The following is a 24,896-nucleotide window of genomic DNA, read 5'->3' on the forward strand; positions in this document are numbered from 1 at the left end:
GCTTTTCACTGTACCTCGCTACACGTGATAATAAACTAAATTGAACAGAACTGAATTAAGCTGGAAAGAGCGCAGAGACGATTTAGGGGAATGTTTCCAGGACTCGAAGACTTGAGCTCTAGGGAGAGGTTGGGCAAGCTAAGACTTTATTCCTTGGAGCGCAGGAGGATGAGGGGTGATCTGAAAGATGTGTATAACATCATGAGGGAAATTGAGGGAGAATCCACGGTCTCTTACCCATGGTAGAGGCTTAGGGTTAAAGTGAGGGAGGAAAGATTCCATTGGAACATGAGGAGCCACTTTATTACTCAGAGGGTGGCGGGTCTGTGCAACGAGCTACCAGAGGAACTAATTGAAGCAGGTACTATATCAACATCTAAAATACATTTGGACAGTGGTATGGATGGAAAAGGTTGATAAAGGTATGGGCCAATTGTGAACAAGTGGGACTAGCTTAGATGGGGCATTGTGTTGGCACGGACCAGTTGGGCTAAATGACGTATATTGATTAAGAGGGATATACTTTGCAGCCTTACATACACCTCTGCTACAGAAAGAACCACCAGCAACCTCTCTGCTTTCCTCTAGGAGAACACACACAACTGAAGACAAGGAGGAGCCCCGGTGCCCAGACCTCTCCCCCCCGGGCAGTGCTGGGACCACTGGATCATCACACAGGCGAGACAAGGACAGACACAGAAGGAGAATGGGAAATGCCAGCTCCAGGTATGTCCGGATATATCACACAATGTTACTTCTCCACCTCTCCTCCCTCACCTCAAGCACAGCGCTGGAGTAACTCAGCGGGTCAGGCAGCATCTCTGGGGGACAGGGGGCATTTCGGGTCAGGACCCTTCATCACTCTGATTGTGATTGGAGGGAGGCGGTTGGATGAGGATTGGCGGCAGGACTAAGTCAGGCAAGTGATAGGTTGATAGATGTTGGGGGGTGGGGGAGGGGGGTGATGATTGAAGGAAAGCTGGTGATGAAAAACTGAGATAAGGAGAACTCGTGGGATTGGGGCCGAATGTAATAATTCCGCTCCTAGGCCAAGAGAAGAGGCGTGAGATGGGAAGCTGGAGGAATGGATATAGGTGAAGGTGATGGGGGAAGGGGGAAAGGGCGGGATTGTGAGATAAATGGTGTGTATCCAGGTGGAACAATGGGAAGAGAAGAGGGAAAGGGAGAGAAGGTGCTTGTCCTTTATTTCAGTTGGTGTTATTTCAACTGGAAACATTCACCGAACATGTTTCCTTTCAGCCAACAGGCGGCTCAGTCTGAGACCCCCTCATTCTTCACACAGGAAGAGCTCAACAAACTGAAGTCCAAGTTCACAACTGGTGGTGTGGAAAATGTTCAACCTCTGCTGGAGAAAAAGGTGAATGAACTGGACAACACCGAGCTGAACATCGCCGTGACGGGAGAGACGGGTGCAGGAATATCCACCCTCATCAACGCCATGAGAGGGCTTCGTAGCGAAGATGAGGGAGCGGCTGCGGTTGGGATGACTGCAACTACAATGGAGCCAACCGGATACTCACATCCCACTCTGCCCAATGTCCGCTACTGGGACCTGCCGGGGACCGGATCTACACGATTCCCCGCAGGTTCCTACCTGAAGAAAATGCAATTTAAAAAATACGATTTCTTCATCATAGTGTCAGGTGGTCGATTCACAGAGATTTATGCAAATCTTGCCAAGGAGATTAAGCGGCTGGGGAAGGAGTTCTATTTTGTCCGCTCTAAAATTGACAATGACCTTGATTTAATGCGGCGGGAACGGAAGACATTTGATGAAGAAGCAGGAATGGAAACGATCCGGAGTGACTGCGTCAGTAAATTGGGAAAGGCTGGGATCCCCGATCCCAATGTGTTCCTGATTTTCAGTTTCAAGAAGAATATGTATGATTTCCCTCGGTTAATGGAAGCACTGGAATATAAAGAACTCTGTCCTGTCCCTTCACAAACTCAGTGTGGAGGTTATTCGGAAGAAAGGTGAGATATTGAAGAAACGTATCTGGATGTTGGCGATCATGTCGGGAGGAGTGGGAGCGATCCTGGTCTCGTGTCTCTCTGCCGCCTGTGACACGGCGATATTGATTGGAGCGATAATCGATTTCCGTGAATGTCAGTGTCTGAATGATGCTGACCTCCGCAGATTGGCCGAGAGAACAGGCACATCCGTGGAAAAGCTGAAAGGCACAGATTATTATCTAAATGGTGTCAAGTTGGGAAAGGGGGGAAGTACAATGGGATCTGGGGGTCCTTGTTCATCAGTCAATGAAAGTAAGCATGCAGGTACAGCAGGCAGTGAAGAAAGCGAATGGCATGTTGGCCTTTATAACAAGAGGAGTTGAGTATAGGAGCAAACAGGTCCTTCTCCAGGTATACAAGGCCCTAGTGAGACCACACCTGGAGAATTGTGTGCAGTTTTGGTCCCCTAATTTGAGGAAGGACATTCTTGCTATTGAGGGAGTGCATCGTAGTCTTGCAAGGTTAATTCCCGGGATGGCGGGGCTGTCATATGCTGAGAGAATGGAGCGGTTGGGCTTGTATACTCCGGAATTTAGAAGGATGAGAGGGTATCTTATTGAAACATATAAGATTATTAAGTGTTTGGACACACTAGAGGCAGGAAACATGTTCCCGATGTTGGGGGAGTCCAGAACCAGGGGCCACAGTTATTACAGAGAGTTGTGAGTCTGTGGAATTCTCTGCCTCAGAGGGCGGTGGAGGCCGGTTCTCTGGATACTTTCAAGAGAGAGCTAGATAGGGCTCTTAAAAATAGCGGAGTCAGGGGATATGGGGAGAAGGCAGGAACGGGGTACTGATTGTGGATGATCAGCCATGATCACATTGAATGGCCGTGCTGGCTCGGAGGGCTGAATGGCCTACTCCTGTACCTATTGTCTATTGTCTATTGTCTAAAATCAACCGCTGCTGTGAGAAATAACTGCACAAGTAGTAGGGATGGGTTTGGGTGCGGCTCTCTTTGCTGTTTCTGTCGTTGAAACCGTTTAATACAGTAGTTCTTAACCTTTTTGGCCCCACGACCCCATCAGACATTCTTGCTCAGTACCATGATCCTAGAAACAAAAATTGTAAAACCCAACCGGATTTATTAAAACATGTCTGCCAATACTCAGTCAATGGGGTGGCTGAATCGCTTCGTAGCCACCAGGCGATCAAAACGAGGACCAATGCTCAACAGGCAGCACCTCATGTCAGCGTCAATCACAAGCCTATTGCGTACCTTCGTCTTCAGAGTTACTATGGTTGAGAATCCAACCTCACAGCGATAGGTTGAGGGGGACTGGACCAATAGGATGAGGCCCCTCTTCGAAAGAACAGGATAGTCCTTCACATGCAGCAGAATATCATAGAAACATAGAAAATAGGTGCAGGAGTAGGCCATTCCGCCCTTCGAGCCTGCACCGCCATTCAATATGATCATGGCTGATCATCCAACTAAGTATCCTGTACCTGCCTTCTCTCCATACCCCCTGATCCCTTTAGCCACAAGGGCCACATCTAACCCCCTCTTAAATATAGCCAATGAACTGGCCTCAACTACATTCTGTGGCAGAGAATTCCAGAGATTCACCACTCTCTGTGTGAAAAATGTTTTCCTCATCTCGGTCCTAAAAGATTTCCCCCTTATCCTTAAACTGTGACCCCTTGTTCTGGACTTCCCCCAAATTGGGAACAATCTTCCTGCATCTAGCCTGTCCAACCCCTTAATGGGGCTTTTTCACGGGGCGAGTTGACGCAAGATGTCACCAGAGTGAAGTGGTCGTGGTCCAGCACGAGTCTCGCACGATATAACGGGGGGTAGATAAAGAGTTCCCACGGTACTCGGCATTTCTGTTATTTGTGCGAGTGACTTGTCCGTCTCCCGAGCTTTCCCGTTAAATCTTGAATGAACATCGTGAACTACACGTGACACAAATGATGTCACATTTTTTTTCACACACTATAAATATCCTCCCTTGGTTGAATTGGCTCATTTGGAGACATGTTTTACTGTGTATGTGGGAGACACAGATGGACTGAGCACAGTACCTCGGTCTTACTGTGTGTGGGAGAGGGGGAGAAAGAGACGTACACTCACAGAGGCAGAGTCTCTCAGCCTGTGTAAGAGGGAGGGAGAGAGAGAGAGAGGCACACACAAGGTGGATGTGAAATCTCACCTGCCTGTTTCAGTGACAGACACCCGCCGCCAGTAAATGAAGACACCCCCATCTGTCTCCCCCTCCTCTCCCTCGACTCCCCCACCTTTCCCTCCCAACTCCAGTCCCGTCCCGACCCCCTGGGAAACTGAATAGAGCAACAATATAGATATAGAAACTGAAACAATATAGAACCTGAATAGAGCAACATGGCAAAAACATCTCTGACACGCTTTACCCCCTTTCTTTGAGATTATCTGGGAGCCATCTCTGCAAGTGTTCCTGTTAAAAAGATTATCCAACAATGACAATTAGGTGGGACGTCCTCGAAGGACACATGTTCCCTTGTCGATATTGAGACCACCGTTTTTACTCACCTTCTGTCCCCTCTGTCCAGCTTCCGGGTTTACCGTTCGCAGGAGTTCCCACGCGCTATATCTCTAAAATCTGAAGTTAGGTAATGTCTAAAGGAACTGCAGACGCTGGTTAATGCTGGTTAATACGCACAGAAGGACACAAAATGTTGGTGTAACTCAGCAGGTAAGTCAGATGTGGGAAGAAAAACATAAAAAGCTGGAGTAAGTCAGCGGGTCAGGCAGCATCTCTGGAGAATCGGAACTTTTCTTCAGACAGCCTAATCGGAATTGAGTCTGAAGATGTGTCTCGTCCCGAAACATCAGCTATTTTTCTCCAGAGATGCTGCTTGACTCGCTGAGTTACTCCAGCTTTTTGTGTCTGTCTTCGGTTTAATCCAGCATGTGCAGTTCACTCCTTACACGGGTCTCTGTACAACATTGATTGGTAGCGTTCCGGACCCTGCTTCGGAAAGGCATCGATCGCTAGTCGGCGAGGACTCCGACCTGTATCTCTCAAAGAAGTACATGTGAAAAATTTCTCACGGACCATAAAAATGCGTAACCTTTCAGTAAAGTCCCTTTTAAAGTCCCTTTTAAAGATTATAGTTATTTTCTTGAATCTCATTAACATAACTCATGAATAAGTTGATGTCCATATGCGGATGCAAATCTTTATTTTTATTTATTTTTTAAATTCAATCCCACAGAAGACAATTTTTACTTACCTTCTGTCCCCTCTGTCCAGCTTCCGGGTTCACCGTTCGCAGGAGTTCCCACGGTACCCGCAAGAGTTATTACGGATATCGCACTGGCCACTACGTCCATATAATGTTGCAATGCTCAACCACAAGTGTACAAGTCACTCTTGGAGAAATTCAAACTTTCTTGAATTTTCTCCCGAGTCACCAAGATACACGATTACCTGCCGTTAGCGCTACGGTGGTCCACGGTGGTCCACGAATGCCGTACTGTTATCGCACGAGGTTCCCACGATGTTAAACTCTGGTTAACTCTTGCGTCAAGTCGCCCCGTGAAAAGGCCGCTTAAGAATTTGGTAAGTTTCTATAAGATCCCTCCACAATCTTCTAAATTCTAACGAGTACAAACCGAGTCTATCCAGTCTTTCTTCATATCCCCAGGGCCAGATAGGCTGCATCCCAGAGTACATAAGGAAGTAGCCCCAGAAATAGTGGATGCATTAGTGATAATTTTTCAAAACTTTTTAGATTCTGGAGTAGTTCCTGAGGATTGGAGGGTAGTTAATGTAACACCACTTTTTAAAAAGGGAGGGAGAGAGAAAACGGGGAATTACAGACCAGTTAGTCTAACGTCGGTAGTGGGGAAACTGCTAGAATTAGTTATAAAAGATGGGATAGCAGCACATTTGGAAAGTGGTGAAATCATTGGGCAAAGTCAGCATGGATTAATGAAGGGTAAATCATGTCTGACGAATCTAGTAGAGTGGATAAGGGTGAACCTGTGGATGTGTTATATCTGGACTTTCAGAAGGCTTTCGACAAGGTCCCACATAAGAGATTAGTATACAAACTTAAAGCACACGGTATTGGGGGTTCAGTATTGATGTGGATAGAGAACTGGCTGGCAGACAGGAAGCAAAGAGTAGGAGTAAACGGGTCCTTTTCACAATGGCAGGCAGTGAGTAGTGGGGCAGCGCAAGGGCCGGTGTTGGGACCGCAGCTGTTTACAATATACATCAATGATTTGGATGAAGGGATTCAAAGTAACATTAGCAAATTTGCAGATGACACAAGGCAGGGTGGCAGGGTGGCAGTGTGAACTGTGAGGAGGATGCTATGAGAATGCAGGGTGACTTGGACAGCTTCGGGGAGTGGGCAGGTGCATGGCAGATGAAGTTTAATGTGGATAAATGTGAGGTTATCCACTTTGGTAGCAAAAACAGGAAGGCAGATTACTATCTAAATGCCGTCAAATTGGGAAAAGGGGAAGTACAACGGGATCTGGGGGTCAGTCTATGAAAGTAAGCATGCAGGTACTGCAGACAGTGAAGAAATCAAGGAGCAAAGAGGTCCTTCTGCGGTTGTACAGCGCCTTAGTGAGACCACACCTGGAGTATTGTGTGCAGTTTTGGTCCCCTAATTTGAGGAAGGACATTCTTGTTATTGAGGGAGTGCAGCGTAGGTTTACAAGGTTAATTCCCGGGTATTTACGATATATATTAACGATTTGGACGAGGGAATTGAATGCAACATCTCCAAGTTTGCGGGGTGACACGAAGCTGGGGGGCAGTGTTAGCTGTGAGGAGGATGCTAGGAGGCTGCAAGGTGACTTAGATAGGTTGGGTGAGTGGGCAAATGCATGGCAGCTGCAGTATAATGTGGATAAATGTGAGGTTATCCACTTTGGTGGCAAAAACAGAAAAGTAGACTATTATCTGAATGGTGGCCGATTAGAAAAGGGGGAGCTGCAACGAGACATGGGTGTCATGGTACACCAGTCATTAAAAGTAGGCATGCAGGTGCAGCAGGCAGTGAAGAAGGCGAATGGTATGTTAGCATTCATAGCAAAAGGATTTGAGTATAGGAGCAGGGAGGTTCTACTGCAGTTGTACAGGGTCTTGGTGAGACCACACCTGGAGTATTGCGTACAGTTTTGGTCTCCTAATCTGAGAAAGGACATTCTTGCCACAGAGGGAGTACAGAGAAGGTTCACCAGACTGATTCCTGGGATGTCAGGACTTTCATATGAAGAAAGACAAGATAAACTCGGTTTGTACTCGCTAGAATTTAGAAGATTGAGGGGGGATCTTATAGAAACTTACAAAATTCTTAAGGGGTTGGTCCAGATGCAGGAAGATTGTTCCCGATTTTGGGGAAGTCTAGAACAAGGAGTCACAGTTTAAGGATAAAGGAGAAATATTTTAGGACTGAGATGAGGAAAAATATTTTCACACAGAGAGTGGTGAATCTTTGGAATTCTCTGCCACAGAAGGTAGTTGAGGCCAGTTCATTGGCTATATTTAAGAGGGAATTAGATGTGGCCCTTGTAGCTAAGGGGATCAGGGGGTATGGAGAGAAGGCAGGTACAGGATACTGAGTTGGATGATCAGCCATGATCATATTGAATGGTGGTGCAGGCTCGAAGGGCCGAATGGCCTACTCCTGCACCTATTTTCTATGTTTCTATGTTTAATCCATTCAATTTACTTAACACCACTTCCCGGCTAACCTAGATTTCACTCAGTTCCTCCATCTCAATTGACCCCCGGTCCCCTGCTATTTCCTGCAGATTATTTATGTCTTCCTTAGTGAAGACAGAACCAAAGTAGTTATCAATTGGTCTGCCATGTCCTTGTTCCCCATGATCAATTCACCTGTTTCTGACTGCAAGGGACCTACATTTGTGTTAACTAATCTTTTTCTCTTCACATATCTATAAAAGCTTTTGCAGTCTGTTTTTATGTTCCCTGCCTGTTTTCTTTCATAATCTATTTTCCCTTTCCTAATTAAGCCCTTTGTCCTCCTCTGCTGGACGCTGAATTTCTCCCAGTTCTCTGGTAGGCTGCTTTGTCTGGCTAATTTGTAGGCTTCATCTTTTGTTTTGATACTATCCCTGATTTCCCTTGTTATTCACGGATGCAATACCTTCCCTGATTTATTTTTTTTGCCAATCTGGGATGAACAATTGTTGTAGTTCATCCATGCAGTCTTTAAATGCCTTCCATTGCATATCCACCGTCAACCCATTAAGAATCAATTGCCAGTCTATCTTGGCCAATTCATGTCTCATACCCTCAAAGTTACCTTTCTTTAAGTTCAGGACCCTTGTTTCTGAATCAACAATGTCACTCTCCATCCTAATGAAGAATTCAACCATATTATGGTCACTCTTGCCCAAGGGACCACCCACAACAAGACAGCTAACTAACCCTTCCTCATTACTCAATACCCAGTCTAGAATAGCCTGCTCTCTCGTTGGTTCCTCTACATGTTGGTTTAGAAATCTATCCTGCATACATTCCAGGAAATCCTCTTCCTCAGCATCCTTGCCAATTTGATTCACCCAATCTATATGTAGGTAGAAGTCACCCATTATTACTGTTTTACCTTTGTTGCACGCATTTCTAATTTCCTGTTTGATGCCATCCCCAACTCCACTACTACTGTTAGGTGGCCTGTACACAACTCCCACTCGCGTTTTCTGCCCCTTAGTGTGTCGCAGCTCTACCCATATCGATTCCACATCCTCAAAGCTAATGTCCTTCCTTTCTATTGCGTTAATCTCCTCTCTAACCAGCAACGCTAGCCCACCTCCTTTCCCTTTCTGTCTATCCCTCCTGAATATTGAATATCCCTGGATGTTCAGCTCCCAGCCTTGGTCACCCTGAAGCCATGTCTCTGTGATCCCAACTATATCATAGTCATTAATAGCCATCTGCACATTCAACTCATCCACCTTATTACAAATGCTCCTTGCATTGAGACACAAAGCCTTCAGGCTTGTTTTTACAACACTCCTACCCCTTATACTATTATGTTGAAAAGTGGCCCTTTTTGATTTTTGCCCTGGATGTGTCTGCCTGCCACTTTTACTTTTCACCTTGCTACCTATTGCTTCTACCCTCATTTTACACCCCTCTGTCTCTCCGCTCACACATTTACGAAACCCTTTCCCTTTAACACCATCCTCAACTATCCCATTTGACACCGCACCCCCCTTATTCAGTTTAAAACCACCCGTGTAGCAGTGGCAAACCTGCCTGCCAGAATGATGATCCCCCACCTGTTAATATGCAATCCGTCCCTTTTGTAGAGTTCCCCCTTAAGCCAAAACAGATCCCAGTGATCTAAGAATATAAATACCTGCCCTGTGCACCAGTTCCTCAGCCACACGTTCAGGTCCCGTATCTCCCTGTTCCTGCTCTCGCCAGCACGAGGAACTGGAAGAAATCCGGAGATAACAACACTGGAGGTCCTGCTTGTTAGCATTTTTCCAAGCTCTCTAAAGTCACGCTGTGGAATATTCATCCCCTTCTTTCCGACATCGTTTGTGCCGACATGCACTACCACTTCCGGCAGTTCACCTTCGCCCTTGAGGATTTTCTGCACTCTGTCCGTGACATCCTGGATCCTGGCACCAGGAAGGCAGCACACCATCCTCGCATCCCATCTGTTGCTCATATCATTACTCGTAACCGAGATTCAACTTTTGGCTGCGTCATTCGAAAGGGAAATCTGCCTGAACTTGTTTGACTGCTGTTCCCCCAGCACCAACTTCCCTGCTTCGAGAAGGCATGGCTTCATAAGCTGTTCACCGATGGTGTGAAGTTTCTTAATCTGTGCGACTCGATAAGGAATCGGTATGAGGCCTCCAGGGCCGAATCATTATGATGAGCGCAGTGATCCATCGAGTTGATGCGGGAACCCTTGAGTGCGGCTTCTTTTCTTTTGAAATAGTCCCCGCCCTTCCCCGCCAGGTCGCTGTGACAAGACTCCAAATGGATCTTCAGTTTGCCGGACTTCAAGCTCTCGTGGCTCAAAACCTTGGCACAGATAACACTTTGTGGCTTGACCACGGATGATTCAACAATGCTAGTGAAGCCGAACTTGAGAAATGCTTCACTATACGTGGGCTTCTTGGCAGACATGGTTCACAACACACAGAGTGCGTGTGTGTATACGTACGGGCATACGTGAATAAAATACTCCCGCATCAATTCGACGGGTCACAGCGCTAATCATAATGATGCGGCCCTGGAGGCTTCATACCGATTCCTTATCGAGTCGCACGGACTAAGAAACCTCACACCATCGGTGAACAGCTTATGAAGCCATGCCGTCTCGAAGTAGGGAAGTTGGCGCTGGGGGAACAGCAGTCAAACAAGTTCAAGCAGATTTCCCTTTCAAATGACACAGCCAAAAGTTGAATCTCGCATATGGGTAATGATATTCTGAGGCACGTGGTGAGCTCTGTGAAGAGTAGACCAATGTATTGACTGCAACTGGATGAGTCAACAGAAGTTGACTCATGTTCCCAACGGCTAGTCTATGTTTGTTACCTCGATGGAGAAAGCAAGAAGGAGGAGTACCTGTTCTCGGAGCCATTGGCCACTCGGGGAAAAGATGTGTTCAGAATGCTGGAAGCCTTCCTCATCAAACATGAGCTTGGCTGGGAACGCCTAGTTGGGGTGTGTACAGATGGGGCACCTTCCATGCTCAGATGCAGATCTGGCTTCAAAGCTTTCCTGAAGAATGCCACTCCCCATGTCTCCTTCACCCACTGCAAGATACATCGCCATGCTTTAGTGATGAAGACTCTCCCTCCTGGTCTTCGAGAAGTGGTTTCAGATGTGGTGAAGATTGGGAACCACATCTGAGGAAGCGCAACAAACACAAAAATCTTCAAAGCGAAGTGTGAAGAAATGGGCGCCGATTTCACTGTTCTGATATTCCACACAGACGTGCGTTGGCTTTTGCGTGGTAAAGTTCTCAATTGTGTGATTCGACTTCGAGAGGAAATAGCACTGTTCTTGGAGAGAAGGAGAATCAGCTTCATGAAAAGATGCAGGATTATCTGTTCGTGATGAAGGTTGCTTACTTGGCTGGCTTCCTCGCCGAGGTGAATGCCTTGAACCTGTCACTTCAAGGAAACGTCCCAATGCTACACACGGCTCGTGACAAAGTGGCCGTGTTCAGGAGGAAGATTCACCTTTACCAGAGAAGAGTCCAGGTCGGTGACACGACTATCTTCCCTGAACTTGTTTGACGGCTGTTTCCCCAGCACCAACTTCCCTGCTTCGAGAAGGCATGGCTTCATAAGCTGTTCACCGATGGTGTGAAGTTTCTTCATCTGTGCGACTTAATCTGTGCGATTTATCTTCACCAAGATGACGACTCTCCTGGATGCTACACCAGGTGCTGAATGCCACTTCTACGATGAGATCTCAACCCACCTTCTGGCAATTAGTGAAGCCATCGAACGTTACTTCCCCGGACTGGACGACCACTCTCGTGAGGAGTGGATCATCCTTTTCCATTGAAGCCGGTGCCATCAGCGATACTGACGTGGCTGCAAAGGTTGAATTTTACCGAATTTGTGAAGTTGCACAGCTCAAGAGTTACTTCATGGAACAAGAGCTCGCCACGTATTGGGTGAAAGTGAAGGACAGTCCTGTTCTTTCGAAGGGCCCTGACACAATTGGTCCAGTCCCCCTCAACCTATCGCTGTGAGGCTGGATTCTCAACCAGAGTAACTATGAAAACAAAGGGTCGCAATAGGCTTGTGATTGATGTTGAGATGAGGTGCTGCCTGTCAAGCATTTGTCCTCGTTTTGACCGCCCGATGGCTACGAAGCAATTGCAGCCACCCCATTCACTGAGTATTGGCAGACATGTTTTAATAAATCCGGCTGGGTTTTTGTCAATTTTAGTTTTGGCGGTCACGGTATTGAGCAAGAATGTCTGATGTGGTTGTGGGGCCAAAATGTTTAAGAACCACTGATTTAAACCATATATTATTATACTATATAAATTTGTCAGTCTCCCTACCTGCTTCCACTACCTGCAACCTCCGACAAGAACCTGCAACCACCGGGAACCGCACGGAAAGCATGGGTGGGGCGCAAAGTCTCCAGAGGTTTCCGTTCAGGTTTCCTAAGCGGGACAGGGGTTAAAGGCATCTTCCACTGACAGGAAAATGCCTAACCCTAGCCCTAACTCGCCCCCTTCCATTGCTGCCCACGTTGGAGCTGAAGCCGCTTTGGAACCAGCTGCGGGCACCGTACGCGTGGCCGCTCGGTGAGTTCACCTCGGCCAGCATGTGGATCATCGTGGTGATGATGGTGGGAAGCAGCACTGCCCTGCACGCTGACGGGACGCCTTCAGCACCCCCATAGCACTGGCTCCGTCAGTCCACCCGCTCACTCGCTGCAACAACGGCCTAACAACTGCCCGACCGACCCTTCGCAGAACTCACAGGCCTCCTGACAGCCTGACCGATACCTTGTAGAAATAACCGGCCTCCCAACAGCCCGACCGAACCCTCACAGCAATAGACAATAGGTGCAGGAGTAGGCCATTCGGCCCTTCGAGCCAGCACCGCCATTCAATGTGATCATGGCTCATCATCCCCAATCAGTACCCCGTTCATGCCTTCTCCCCATATCCCCTGACTCTGCTATTTAAAGAGCCTTTTCTAGCTCTCTCTTGGAAGCATCCAGAGAACCTGCCTCCACCGCCCTCTGAGTCAGAGAATTCCACAGACTCACCACTCTATGTGAGAAAAAGTGTTTCCGCGTCTCCGTTCTAAATGGCTTACTCCTTATTCTTAAACTGTGGCCCCTGATTCTGGACTCCCCCAACTTTGTGAACATGTTTCCTGCATCTAGCGTGTCCAAACCCTTAACAATCTTATATGTTTCAATGAGATATCCTCTCATCCTTCTAAACTCCAGAGTGTACAAGCCCAGCCGCTTCATTCTCTTGAAAAAGCTACTTTTATAACTACTAAACCAGGTTCGCTTCTTAATAAACAGACACCACACAAACTGTTTGGTAGACCAGATCAAAACTTTACTTAACATCGGCCGATGGAAGGAGGGAGGACTCCAGTCAAGTGACCATTACAGACACTTGACCGTCCTCCGTTCACCTTCTCTGAACAACAGAATTACATTGCCTTAAATAGGGTTTTTTTGTCCCCTTAGCACATTTCAGACATTAGTCATGGTCAGAGGTACAGGAAAGGGTTTCCACAGAATGCATCACATCAAAGGTCTTTTGTTTACATAGTACAAGATAACATTGGCCATTTGGTTTACGACATTTTATCTTTCCACTTCCCTGTTCCTCTCTCGTCCTTCATAAACATTGGCTATTTGGATAAGGCCATTTTATCTTCACAGAGATCACCCTAGCTCTGTCATTTGGTCCTTCATAAACATAGGCCATTTGGTTTATGGCATCTTACTTCACAGATATGACTAGCTGTTTCTCTCTTCCTTTCTCGCCTCCTCCCCCATAACATTGGCCATTTGGTTTATGGCATCTTACTTCAAAGAGATCTCTCTAGCTTCTCCTCTCTGCTTGTCACTTGGGAGACAATGTTATAGGATTTATTATCTCACACACAGCAACCTGAGGCAAGCCTAATTTGAGACTAAATATAAGCTGCAAGCTAGCCCAGAAGCCAATTTAATATCTTCTTATATTTTAACTAAAATTCAGCTTCATCATTCCATCCTTTTATCAAATTTTTGATAACAACTACAGTCCTTGCTGAGTACATACGAAAGACCATAACATCTCATCAGACAAATTAATAGTACACTAGTAACACAATCATTTCATAGTGGGCAATCGTTCCACAAGTCCCTCCAAACATTTTAAATGGCCACCAACCTCCCCCGAACGTGACACTAAGATACTACCATAGGACAGGAAAAGGATCATAAAAATTGCTCAGCCTTTATTCGGCTTCGCTTGGAATTCCCCGTGTGCTGGTGTAACTGGTTCATGCTTCTCTTGTGTGGCACTGCATTTGCAACATGACAATGCCTGTCACAAATATACTGTTTCCTAAAAATACACCAGTGCCTTGGTTGTGGCAAAAACAGGTAGATTTAACTGGCCTTTGCAGACCTCTTACTGTCTGTAGTCAGGTATCTTTGCTGCGCTTGTCATGTTTGACTTCAATCTTGTTTAAAAGGAGGTGTGTACCATCCTTTAAATGTGGGTTAGTCCGCAAGCTTGCCATTCTGAAGAAAGTTCAGTCCATGTGGGCTGGGCCACCCCAGAATAAAGGGAGCATCCATAGCCCATCGTCCTTGTTTCCACAAACTGTTCACAGTCAATCAAATGTATCCAGCGACGATGATCTTCAATCTTTACAGCAGTTCATGTTGTTAGCAACACTTGGTTGTTCTTTTCAATACAGTCTCAATTTCTTCTTGTCCCAGCACCATCATCGTATAGCTTTTATGGCTTCCAGCAAAGCTCCTCCATCCTGAGAATGTAGATCTGGCAAGACATGGGTTAATTGCCGTCCATACATAATTAGTTAATTGCCCAGGGCCTGTAGGTGGCTTCCCCCCACTCTCCAGGGGGTGGACACAGCAGCTTTTCCTGTATCAATAAAAAGTTGTGAATCTTGTTCCCAGCTGAGTTTCTCCAGCACTTTTGTCTTCCTTTGATCCTCGTATCTCAGTTCCTTCTTAACACTTCCCTGTGAACTTATTCTTTAATCCAATTATATCCGAAGAGGCTCTCCCCACCTAAATACTCAATTCTCCAAATATGTTCTCTTCCCCAATCTACTTCCCTCAAACCCCCTTTTGTAAGTCATAAGACAATTTTTCATCTACCTAATTTCCCTCACACAGCACATGCTTCAACATCTTTTTGTTTGCTTGAAAACAGTAATCTTGCTTCATTTGCATTTTAAAAGACAACCTCTGTTATCATATCAAAACAATCTTTCCCACTCAGAATCAGTAATCAATAATACATTTTCTTTTTCTCTGTAATTTTGACATTTCCAATCTCATTTAACACTTTAATCGGGAAGAGTCTTTTAAAAAAAACTTGGTTCAAAAGACTTATAATCAACCAACACATTTTATCATTCGAGTATAGCTCCGCCCCCCATTCATGCCTGTTTCTTAACGGAGCACACCATAAACTGTCTGTCCCATTTGCATTTTAAAGGACAAACTTCTTAAAGTGACACACAACTTTGCTCATTGCTTTGAATTTCACACATTCCACATAAAAAAACATTGTTTTACAAGCAGTACATATACAAAAACATTGTTTTACCAGCAGTATATAATATTTCATCTTCAAAGACGTCTCTTTGTAATTTACTTTCCCTTTTTCTGACAAGAGTTCTGTTTACCAAAATCCTGGTTACCTAACCCTAATTGGACATTGATCCAGATCATGATTAGTCAGACTCCCCTTGATTTTTCAGTCTCCCTAGCTCTTTCCTCATTTCTCCATCAAATTTTCCTTCATCCCCAATTTTTTATAACATAGTTGCCTGTCAGAAAAAGGATTTACCTCCGGGGTAATTTTATTTTGCAATCCTCATTGACTCTTTCCACCATCCCAGATGCCTGTGGGTGGTGTACACAGTGAAATTGCTGTTGAATATTACAATGTGCACATATTTCCTTATTAATAGTGGTTAAAATGAGGACCATTGTCTGAGTTTATGACATTAGGTAGGCCAAACCTGGGAATAACTTCTCTTAACAACAATGTTACCATAGTTTCAGCAGTATTATTAGTGGTTGGTAGAGCTTCACTCCACCTGCTAAATAAATCTAAAATCACTAAGCAATATTTATAACACTGGGCCCTTGGCATTTCAATAAAATCAATCTGTATGCATTCAACCGATCGTGATGGCATTGGCGTCACCCCTGAGGGTATCTTAAATGATTTGCCTGGATTACTTTGTTGGCAAATTTTACATTCAGAGGCCTGCCACCACGTTTCCTTTGTTATCCTATCATTCCCTCCTTACCAGCATGGGTAAGACGAGTAAAAATGTATCGAATACACCAACTTGTCCAAGCGGGGTGTGCTGAATCAATGGCACAGCCCTCTTGTTTCCATAGTTATATTATATATATAAGAGGCGTCCCTCTGTAATGTACATACCTCCTTCATGTTTGGCAGGACCGTTCTATTTGCTAGCATCTGTTTAGCTGCTGACACTACGCATTTGGATGTACAGGCTGCCCTGTTTGGATACACTATCAGCAAATTCATTGTCCTTTGCTATAGGGTCCCCAGCACCAGTGTGTGCAGTACATTTAACAATGACCAGCTGTTCTGGTAGCATCAATGCGTTAAACAAATTACGCACAGAAAGGCATTCCCCTGCTCCCAATCCTGGGGAGCTTTGTAAGGTCAGAACTTCGAGGTATATGGATATTACTGACGGAACTGTCCCAGGTAAAGATGCCATTGCTACTGGTAGGACATAGGGAGGTGGACATCTCCCAAGATTATCTAACTCCTCATCTTCATTACCAAATAGGGTCGTCGTGCCAGACATGAAGTCTCCTCCAGAGGATTTACCAGTACTGGATTTATTTTTTACTAACCATCACCTGTTTCTCACCTCCTGTCTGTCTTTTAATTATTTCCTCTTGTTCCTCTGCCCACTGGCATTCTAGTTGCAATACGTTCCATCCTTTCCTAGTGCTTTCCTTGTTTCTTAACTCTATACCCTTCTTACATACAGTATCCATCTAACTTCGAACTCTACTTTCCTCATGCTTCTCCTCTGTTCCTGCTTTCCATGTTTTAATTCCTTTCTTCCATTTCTTTCCTGTCTTCCTTTCCCATATCAACATCTCTACATTCCATGTTCCCCCTACTGGCCAGGCTTCATCCATTAACCATTTGGTCAACTTGTAACTTAACATTCTACATTTCTTATTATACCTAGGATTCAAATAACACATATGTTGGACTGTTATCCAGAGCATTCCCCATAGATAGATAGAAAGAAAGAGGAAGAGAAAGAGAAAACAGACTTCTTAATTCCGAATCGTTCCAAATATATCAACCAGGCCGACTCGCTACTCGAGACCCCAGTTTCTCAATTTGGCTGACTTTTTAACTCTTTAATATACGACCCAAGTGTCTCAACGAAGCCGACTCGCTAACCAAGACCCCCGTTTCTCAACCTGGCAGACGTTTTATCCCTTAAAATAAGCCCCAAGTGTCTCAACGAAGCAGACCCGCTATCCGTGACCCCCGTTTCTCAACCTGGCAGACTCCTTAACTCTTAAAATAAGCCCCAAGTGTCTCAACGAAGCAGACCCGCTATCCAAGACCCCCGTTTCTCAACCTGGCAGACTCCTTAACTCTTAAAATAAGCCCCAAGTGTCTCAACGAAGCAGACCCGCTATCCGTGACCCCCGTTTCTCAACCTGGCAGACTTCTTAAATCTTTAATATACAACGCCACTTATTTCTGAATCCGACAACTCTTCAGATGTCTCAATAAGCCAGACGCACACCTCAACCCCCCATTCTCAACCCGACAAATCACGGATGTCTCAATGAGGCCTATGAGCCCTTAGTAGAGATAGATTAAAAAAAAAAAAGAAAACAAAGAGAGATAGAAAGAGAAACCGCTCAAGTCCTTCTTAAAAATATACACAAGCCCTTCTTAAAAATACATGCACAATTCTGTCTTAAAAATACATACACAATCCCTTCTTAAAAAAACATATAAAGCCCAACTGGTCTTACCTTTGTCTGTTTCTAAGAACCTCGGCAGGGAACCAATTCAATGTCTGCTGAAGGATCACAGATGTTCCCGGGAGTTTCTAGGGAGTCGGTCTTACAAGGGGGCCGATAGAGCTCAGTTATCTCCCTTCCAATCCCGGCAACCTCCGCAACCTCTTTCACAGTCAGCTGTTGATGTGGTCCCAGCGAGGCCTGCATAACTACGCCAATGAAAAAGCTACTTTTATAACTACTAAACCAGGTTCGCTTCTTAATAAACAGACACCACACAAACTGTTTGGTAGACCAGATCAAAACTTTACTTAACATCGGCCGATGGAAGGAGGGAGGACTCCAGTCAAGTGACCATTACAGACACTTGACCGTCCTCCGTTCACCTTCTCTGAACAACAGAATTACATTGCCTTAAATAGGGTTTTTTTGTCCCCTTAGCACATTTCAGACATTAGTCATGGTCAGAGGTACAGGAAAGGGTTTCCACAGAATGCATCACATCAAAGGTCTTTTGTTTACATAGTACAAGATAACATTGGCCATTTGGTTTACAACATTTTATCTTTCCACTTCCCTGTTCCTCTCTCGTCCTTCATAAACATTGGCTATTTGGATAAGGCCATTTTATCTTCACAGAGATCACCCTAGCTCTGTCATTTGGTCCTTCATAAACATAGGCCATTTGGTTTATGGCATCTTACTTCACAGATATGACTAGCTGTTTCTCTCTTCCTTTCTCGCCTCCTCCCCCATAACATTGGCCATTTGGTTTATGGCATCTTACTTCAAAGAGATCTCTCTAGCTTCTCCTCTCTGCTTGTCACTTGGGAGACAATGTTATAGGATTTATTATCTCACACACAGCAACCTGAGGCAAGCCTAATTTGAGACTAAATATAAGCTGCAAGCTAGCCCAGAAGCCAATTTAATATCTTCTTATATTTTAACTAAAATTCAGCTTCATCACTCTCAGCATTTGACAGTCCCGCAAACCCGGGAATTAACCTTGTAAACCTACGCTGCACTCCCTCAATAACAAGAATGTCCTTCCTCAAATTAGGGGACCAAAACTGCACACAATACTCCAGGTGTGGTCTCACTAGGGCGCTGTACAACCGCAGAAGGACCTCTTTGCTCCTTGATTTCTTCATTGTCTGCAGTACCTGCATACTTACTTTCATAGACTGACCCCCAGATCCCGTTGTACTTCCCCTTTTCCCAATTTGACGGCATTTAGATAGTAATCTGCCTTCCTGTTTTTGCTACCAAAGTGGATAACCTCACATTTATCCACATTAAACTTCATCTGCCATGCATCTGCCCACTCCCCCAAGGAGTCCAAATCACCCTGCATTCTCATAGCATCCTCCTCACAGTTCACACTGCCACCCTGCCTTGTGTCATCTGCAAATTTGCTAATGTTACTTTGAATCCCTTCGTCCAAATCATTGATGTATATTGTAAATAGCTGCGGTCCCAACACCGACCCTTGCGGTACCCGACTAGTCACTGCCTGCCATTCTGAAAGGGACCCGTTAATCCCTACTCTTTGTTTCCTGTCTGCCAACCACTTCTCTATCCATGTCAGCACTCTACCCCCAATACCATGTGCCCTAAATTTGCCCACTAATCTCCTATGTGGGACCTTATCAAATGCTTTCTGAAAGTCCAGTTACAATACATCCACTGGCTCTCCCTTGTCCATTTTCCTAGTTACATCTTCAAAAAATTCCAGAAGTTTAATCAAGCATGATTTCCCCTTCGTAAATCCATGCTGACTCGGACCGATCCTGTTACTGCTATCCAAATGTGCGGCTATCTCATCTTTTATAATTGATTCCAGCAACTTCCCCACCACCGATGTCAGGCTAACTGGTCTATAATTCCCCGTTATCTCTCTCCCACCGTTCTTAAATTGTGGGATAACATTAGCTACTCTCCAATCCACAGGAACTGATCCTATGTCTATAGAACATTGGAAAATAATTACCAATGCATCCACGGTTTCTAGAGCCACTTCCTTAAGTACCATGGGATGCAGACCATCAGGCACTGGGGATTTATCAGCCTTCTGTCCCATCAGTCTATCCAACACCATTTCCTGCCTAATGTGGATTTCGTTCAGTTCCTCCTTCACCCAGATCCTCTGGCCACCACTATATCAGGAAGATTGTTTGTGTCCTCCTTAGTGAAGACGGATCCAAAGTATCTGTTCAACTCATCTGCCATTTCCTTGTTCCCCATAATAAATTCACCTTTTTCGGTCTTGAAGGGTGCAACTTTTGTCTTAACTAATTTTTTCCTCTTCACCTACCTAAAGAAGCTTCTACTATCCTCCTTTATATTCTTGGCTAGCTTACCTTCATACCTCATCTTTTCTCCCTGTATTGTCTTTTTGGTTATCTTCCGTTGTTATTTAAACATTACCCAATCCTCTAGCCTCCCGCTCATCTTTGCTACGTTGTACCTCTTCGCTTTAATTTTTATACTGTCCCTGACGTCCCTTGTCAGCCATGGTCGTCCCTTTCTCCCCTTGGAATCTTTCTTCCTCCTCGGAATGAACTGATCCTGCACCTTCTGTATTATTCCTAGAAACACCTGCCATTGTTGTTCCACTGTCATCCCTGCTAGTGTATCTTTCCAGTCAGATTTGGCCAGCTCCACCCTCATGGCCTCATAGTCCCCTTTATTCAACTGTAACACTGACACCTCCGAGCTACTCTTCTCCCTCTGCAATTGTAGATTAAACCTGACCATGTTATGGTCACTGCCTCCTAATGGCTCATTAACCTCGAGGTCCTTTATCAAATCCGGTTCATTACATAACACTAAATCCAGAATTGCCTTCTCCCTGGTAGGCTCCAATACAAGCTGTTCTAAGAATCCATCACAAAGGCACTCTACAAAGTCCCTTTCTTGGGGTCCAGTACCAACCTGATTTTCCCAGTCTACCTGCATGTTGAAATCTCACATGACAACCACAGCATTACATTTGCAACATGCCAATTTTAACTCCTGATTCAACTTGCGCCCTATGTCCAGGCTACTGTGTGGGGGCCTGTAGATTAGTCCCATTAGGGTCTTTTTACCCTTAAAATTCCTTAGTTCTATCCATACTGACTCCACATCTCCTGTTTCAATGTCACCCTTTGCAAGGGACTGAATTCCATTCCTCACCAAGAGGACAACCCCACCCCCTCTGCCCACCTGTCTGTCTTTTCGATAGGAGTGAATCTTTTGTACTTTTCCTGTAGCCACTTCATCTTTAACTCCATCGTTATACTCCCAATTTGTCAATCCCCCCCCACGATTTTGTTTAAACCCACACGTGTAGCCCTAGCAAACCTGCTTGCCAGAATGTTGGTCCCACTCCAGTTAAGGTATAACCCATCCCTTTTGTACAGATCACTCCAACCCCAGAAGGGATCCCAGTGGTCTATAAATCTAAATCCTTGCTCCCAGCACCAGCCCCTCAGTCACACATTCAGTTCCCCTATCTCCCTGTTCCTGTCCTCACTGGCTCGTGGTACTGGAAGCAATCCAGAGATAACCACCCTAGAAGTCCGGCATTTCAGTCTTCTTCCAAACTCTCTGAAGTCATGTTGGAGAATCTCCTTCCTCTTATTCCCGATGTCGTTTGTGCCCACGTGCACAACTACTGCCGGCTGTTCACCTTCTCTCTCTCTCTCTCTCTCTCGAATGTTCAGAATTTGACTCGTGACATCCTGAACCCTGGCACCAGGGGGGCAACAGACAATCCTCGCATCTCGTCGGCCGCCACAAAATCTCCTGTCCGCTCCTCGACCACTAGGGCTCTGCCCGATGTCGGTCTCGCCGGTCGAGTCCCATCTCTAGGATTGGAGCCACCGACGTGTCTGCTGCTCAGCGTTCTGTGGGGGTCTCACCATCCTTCTGACAGCCCGACCGATCCTCCACAGCATCCGCCGGCGTGCCGAAAAGCCTGACCGACCCTGACCCTAATACTGACCCTGATGCTGACTCTAATCCTGACCTTAACCCTGACCCTAACCCTGACCTTAACACTGACCCTGAACCCAATACTGACCCTGACGCTGACCCATACTCTAACTCTGCCCCTGACCCTAATACTGACCCTGATCCTAACCCTGACCCTAACACTGACCCTGACACTAATACTGACCCTGACCCTAAACCTAACACTGACCCTAACACTGACCCTAACACTGACCCTAACACTGACCCTAACACTAACCCCGACCCTAACACTGACCCTAACACTGACCCTAACACTGACCCTAACACTGAAACTAACACTGACCCTGACCCTAACCCTGACCCTAACCCTAACACTGACCCTAACACTGACCCTGACCCTGACCCTAACCTTAACCCCAATCCTAACCCTACCTGCTCATTTGTTATTCATAATTTTTATTTAACAATTCACATCGAAACTTTATAAAGATAAATCAATTGAAAAACAAAATGATCAGCAAATTTAGCATTACCTTCATTCCTTGGAAACCTTGTTATTGCTATTGATGTAATGAGGAGGCAGCCATGATCCCAGGGTCCTCGCTGCCTAGAGACCATAAAACAAAGTGCAGGATTGGTCAATTTGCGTCCGACCTCAATGTCAAACGTGCATTGATTGGACAATTACTACTCGGAAAATTGGAAGTTTTTCTCATATTTCAACAAAATATGCATGTTTTGTTCTTGACGGGTTTCAGGAATGATTTATATAATATTTTTACACAATATGTTAAAACATTCAGGTAGTTCTGTGAGTTGGGTCATGAACCTGAACGAAAAAGCTCCTCGGCCCACAGCTTATATCTATAAGTTATCAAATCTGAGTGAATTGTTTCAGCTCGAGGATCCATTGGCTTCTTCAATTGACCCTTCTTCACTCTGATTGTGTTTGGAGGGAGGCGGCTGGATGAGGATTGGGGGCAGGACTAAGTCAGGCAAGTGATAGGTTGATAGATGTTGGGGGGTGGGGGAGGGGGTGATGATTGAAGGAAGGCCAGTGATGAAAAGACTGAGATAAGGAGAACTCGCGGGATAGATGGGCCGAATGGACTAATTCTGCTCCCAGGCCAAGAGAAGAGGTGTGAGATGGGAAGCTGGAGTAATGGATATAGGTGAAGGTGATGGGGGAAGAGGGAAAGGGCGGGATTGTGGGATAAATGGTGTGTATCCAGGTGGAGCAATGGGAAAAGAGGGAAAGGGAGAGAAGGTGCTTGTCCTTTATTTCAGTTGGTTTCATTTCAACTGGAAACTTTCACCGAACATGTTTCCTTTCAGCCAACAGGCAGATCAGTCTGAGACCCCCACATACTTCACACAGGAAGAGCTCAGCAAACTGAAGTCCGAGTTCGAAACGGGTGGTGTTGAAAAGATTAAACCTCTGCTGGAGAAGAAGGTGAAAGAACTGGACAACACCGAGCTGAACATCGCCGTGACGGGAGACTCGGGTGCAGGAAAATCCACCTTCATCAACGCCATGAGAGGCCTTCGTAAACAAGATGAGGGAGCGGCTGCGGTTGGGACCACGGAAACTACAATGGAGCCAACCGGATACCCACATCCCAATCTGCCCAATGTCCGCTACTGGGACCTGCCGGGGATCGGATCTACACGATTCACCGCGGGTTCTTACCTGAAGAAAATGCAATTAAAAAAATACGATTTCTTCATCATAGTGGCAGTTAATCGATTCACAGAGAATGATGCAAAACTTGCCAAGGAGATTAAGCGGCTGGGGAAGGAGTTCTATTTTGTCCGCTCTAAGATTGACGCTGACCTTGATTCAATGCGGCAGCAACAGACGACATTTGATGAAGATGCAGAAATGGAAAAGATCCGGAGCGACTGCGTCAGTCAGTTGGGAAAGGCCGGGATCCCCGATCCCACCGTGTTCCTGATATCCAGTTTTAAGAAGAATATGTATGATTTCCCTCATTTAATTAAATCACTTGGAGCTGGTTTACCAAATGTAAAGGAATCTGTCTTTGTCCTGGCCCTTCCCAACCTCAGTGTGGAGATTATTCGGAAGAAAGGTGAGGTGTTGAAGAAACGTATCTGGATGTGGGCGATCATATCGGGAGGAGTGGGAGCGATCCCGGTCCCGGGTCTCTCTGCCGCCTGTGACATGGGGATATTGATTGCAGCGGTAATTGATTTCCGTAAATGCCTGTGTCTGAATGATGCTGCTCTCCGCAGATTGGCCGAGAAAACAAGCAAGTCCGTTGAAGAGTTGAAAGCCGCAGCACAATCAAGCCTACTGGAAGAAATAACTGCACAAGTAATAGTAAGGCTGCGTTTGGGGGCTGTCGCCGTTACTGTTTCAGCCATCGAAGCCGCTCTTTACGTTGCCCCAGGCGTTGGTTCCGTTTTTGGAGCCGGGTCATCATTTCTGATGACCTACATGATACTGAATGATGCGCTGAAGCTTCTGATGGAGACCGCGGAGAAGGTGCTCGCTGTTGCCAAAGGCGCCCATTAACCGCTCTGTATCAATATATATCCCGTCAGTTCACGTTGTGCTGGGCTTCATACTTTGAAGAAAGCTAACGCCAAATCATGCGCTAATTCTACTCGAACTGATTGCTGTTTGCTTGGAGCTGTGCGTTAGTCCGCCTAGGCCCACGTGATCTCCCGTTTGCTAAATACTCCCCCTCCCATTCCCACTGACCTTTCTGTCCTGGACCTCCTCCACTGTTAGAGTGAGGCCTCCCACAAATTGGCGGAACAGCATCTCATATTTCGCTTGGGGAGCTCACAAATCCGCGGTACGAATATTAATTTGTCCAATTTCAAGGAGCCCTTGCTATCCCTCTCTCTCCACCCTCCCCCATTCTAGTTTTCAGACTGGATTTACTGACGTCCTGATTTAATGTTTACTGATTGAATGCCTCCTTGTCACCTTCCCCAGGGCTAACAACGACACATGCCATTCTACATTTCCCTTCAGTGGCGTCCCCTTTGATCTCTCGTTTTCACACCTTACCCTTCCATAGGGATGTTGCCTGTCCCGCTGAGTTACTGCAGCGTTTTGTGTCTGTCTATGACTCTAGCCCGTTTGTGTCCCTCAGAACGTCCCGCCAAGCAACAATAAACCAGTTCTCATTCAGCAGCAAAACA

General features: G+C 45.8%; 1 protein-coding gene across 1 annotated transcript in view; it reads left to right on the forward strand.

The window, feature by feature from the left end:
- Positions 1-24,258, forward strand: part of LOC116979343 (interferon-inducible GTPase 5-like) — a 46,677-nt gene extending 22,419 nt beyond the window's left edge. The window contains exon 2 of the mRNA XM_033030948.1: positions 23,058-24,258. Within this exon, the coding sequence (XP_032886839.1) occupies positions 23,058-24,258 (1,201 nt within the window). The remainder of the gene's footprint in view (positions 1-23,057) is intronic.
- Positions 24,259-24,896: the final 638 nt, after the last annotated feature.

This window comes from Amblyraja radiata, chromosome 12 (assembly GCF_010909765.2).
Source record: "Amblyraja radiata isolate CabotCenter1 chromosome 12, sAmbRad1.1.pri, whole genome shotgun sequence".
In the NCBI taxonomy this organism is placed as follows: Eukaryota; Metazoa; Chordata; class Chondrichthyes; order Rajiformes; family Rajidae; genus Amblyraja; species Amblyraja radiata.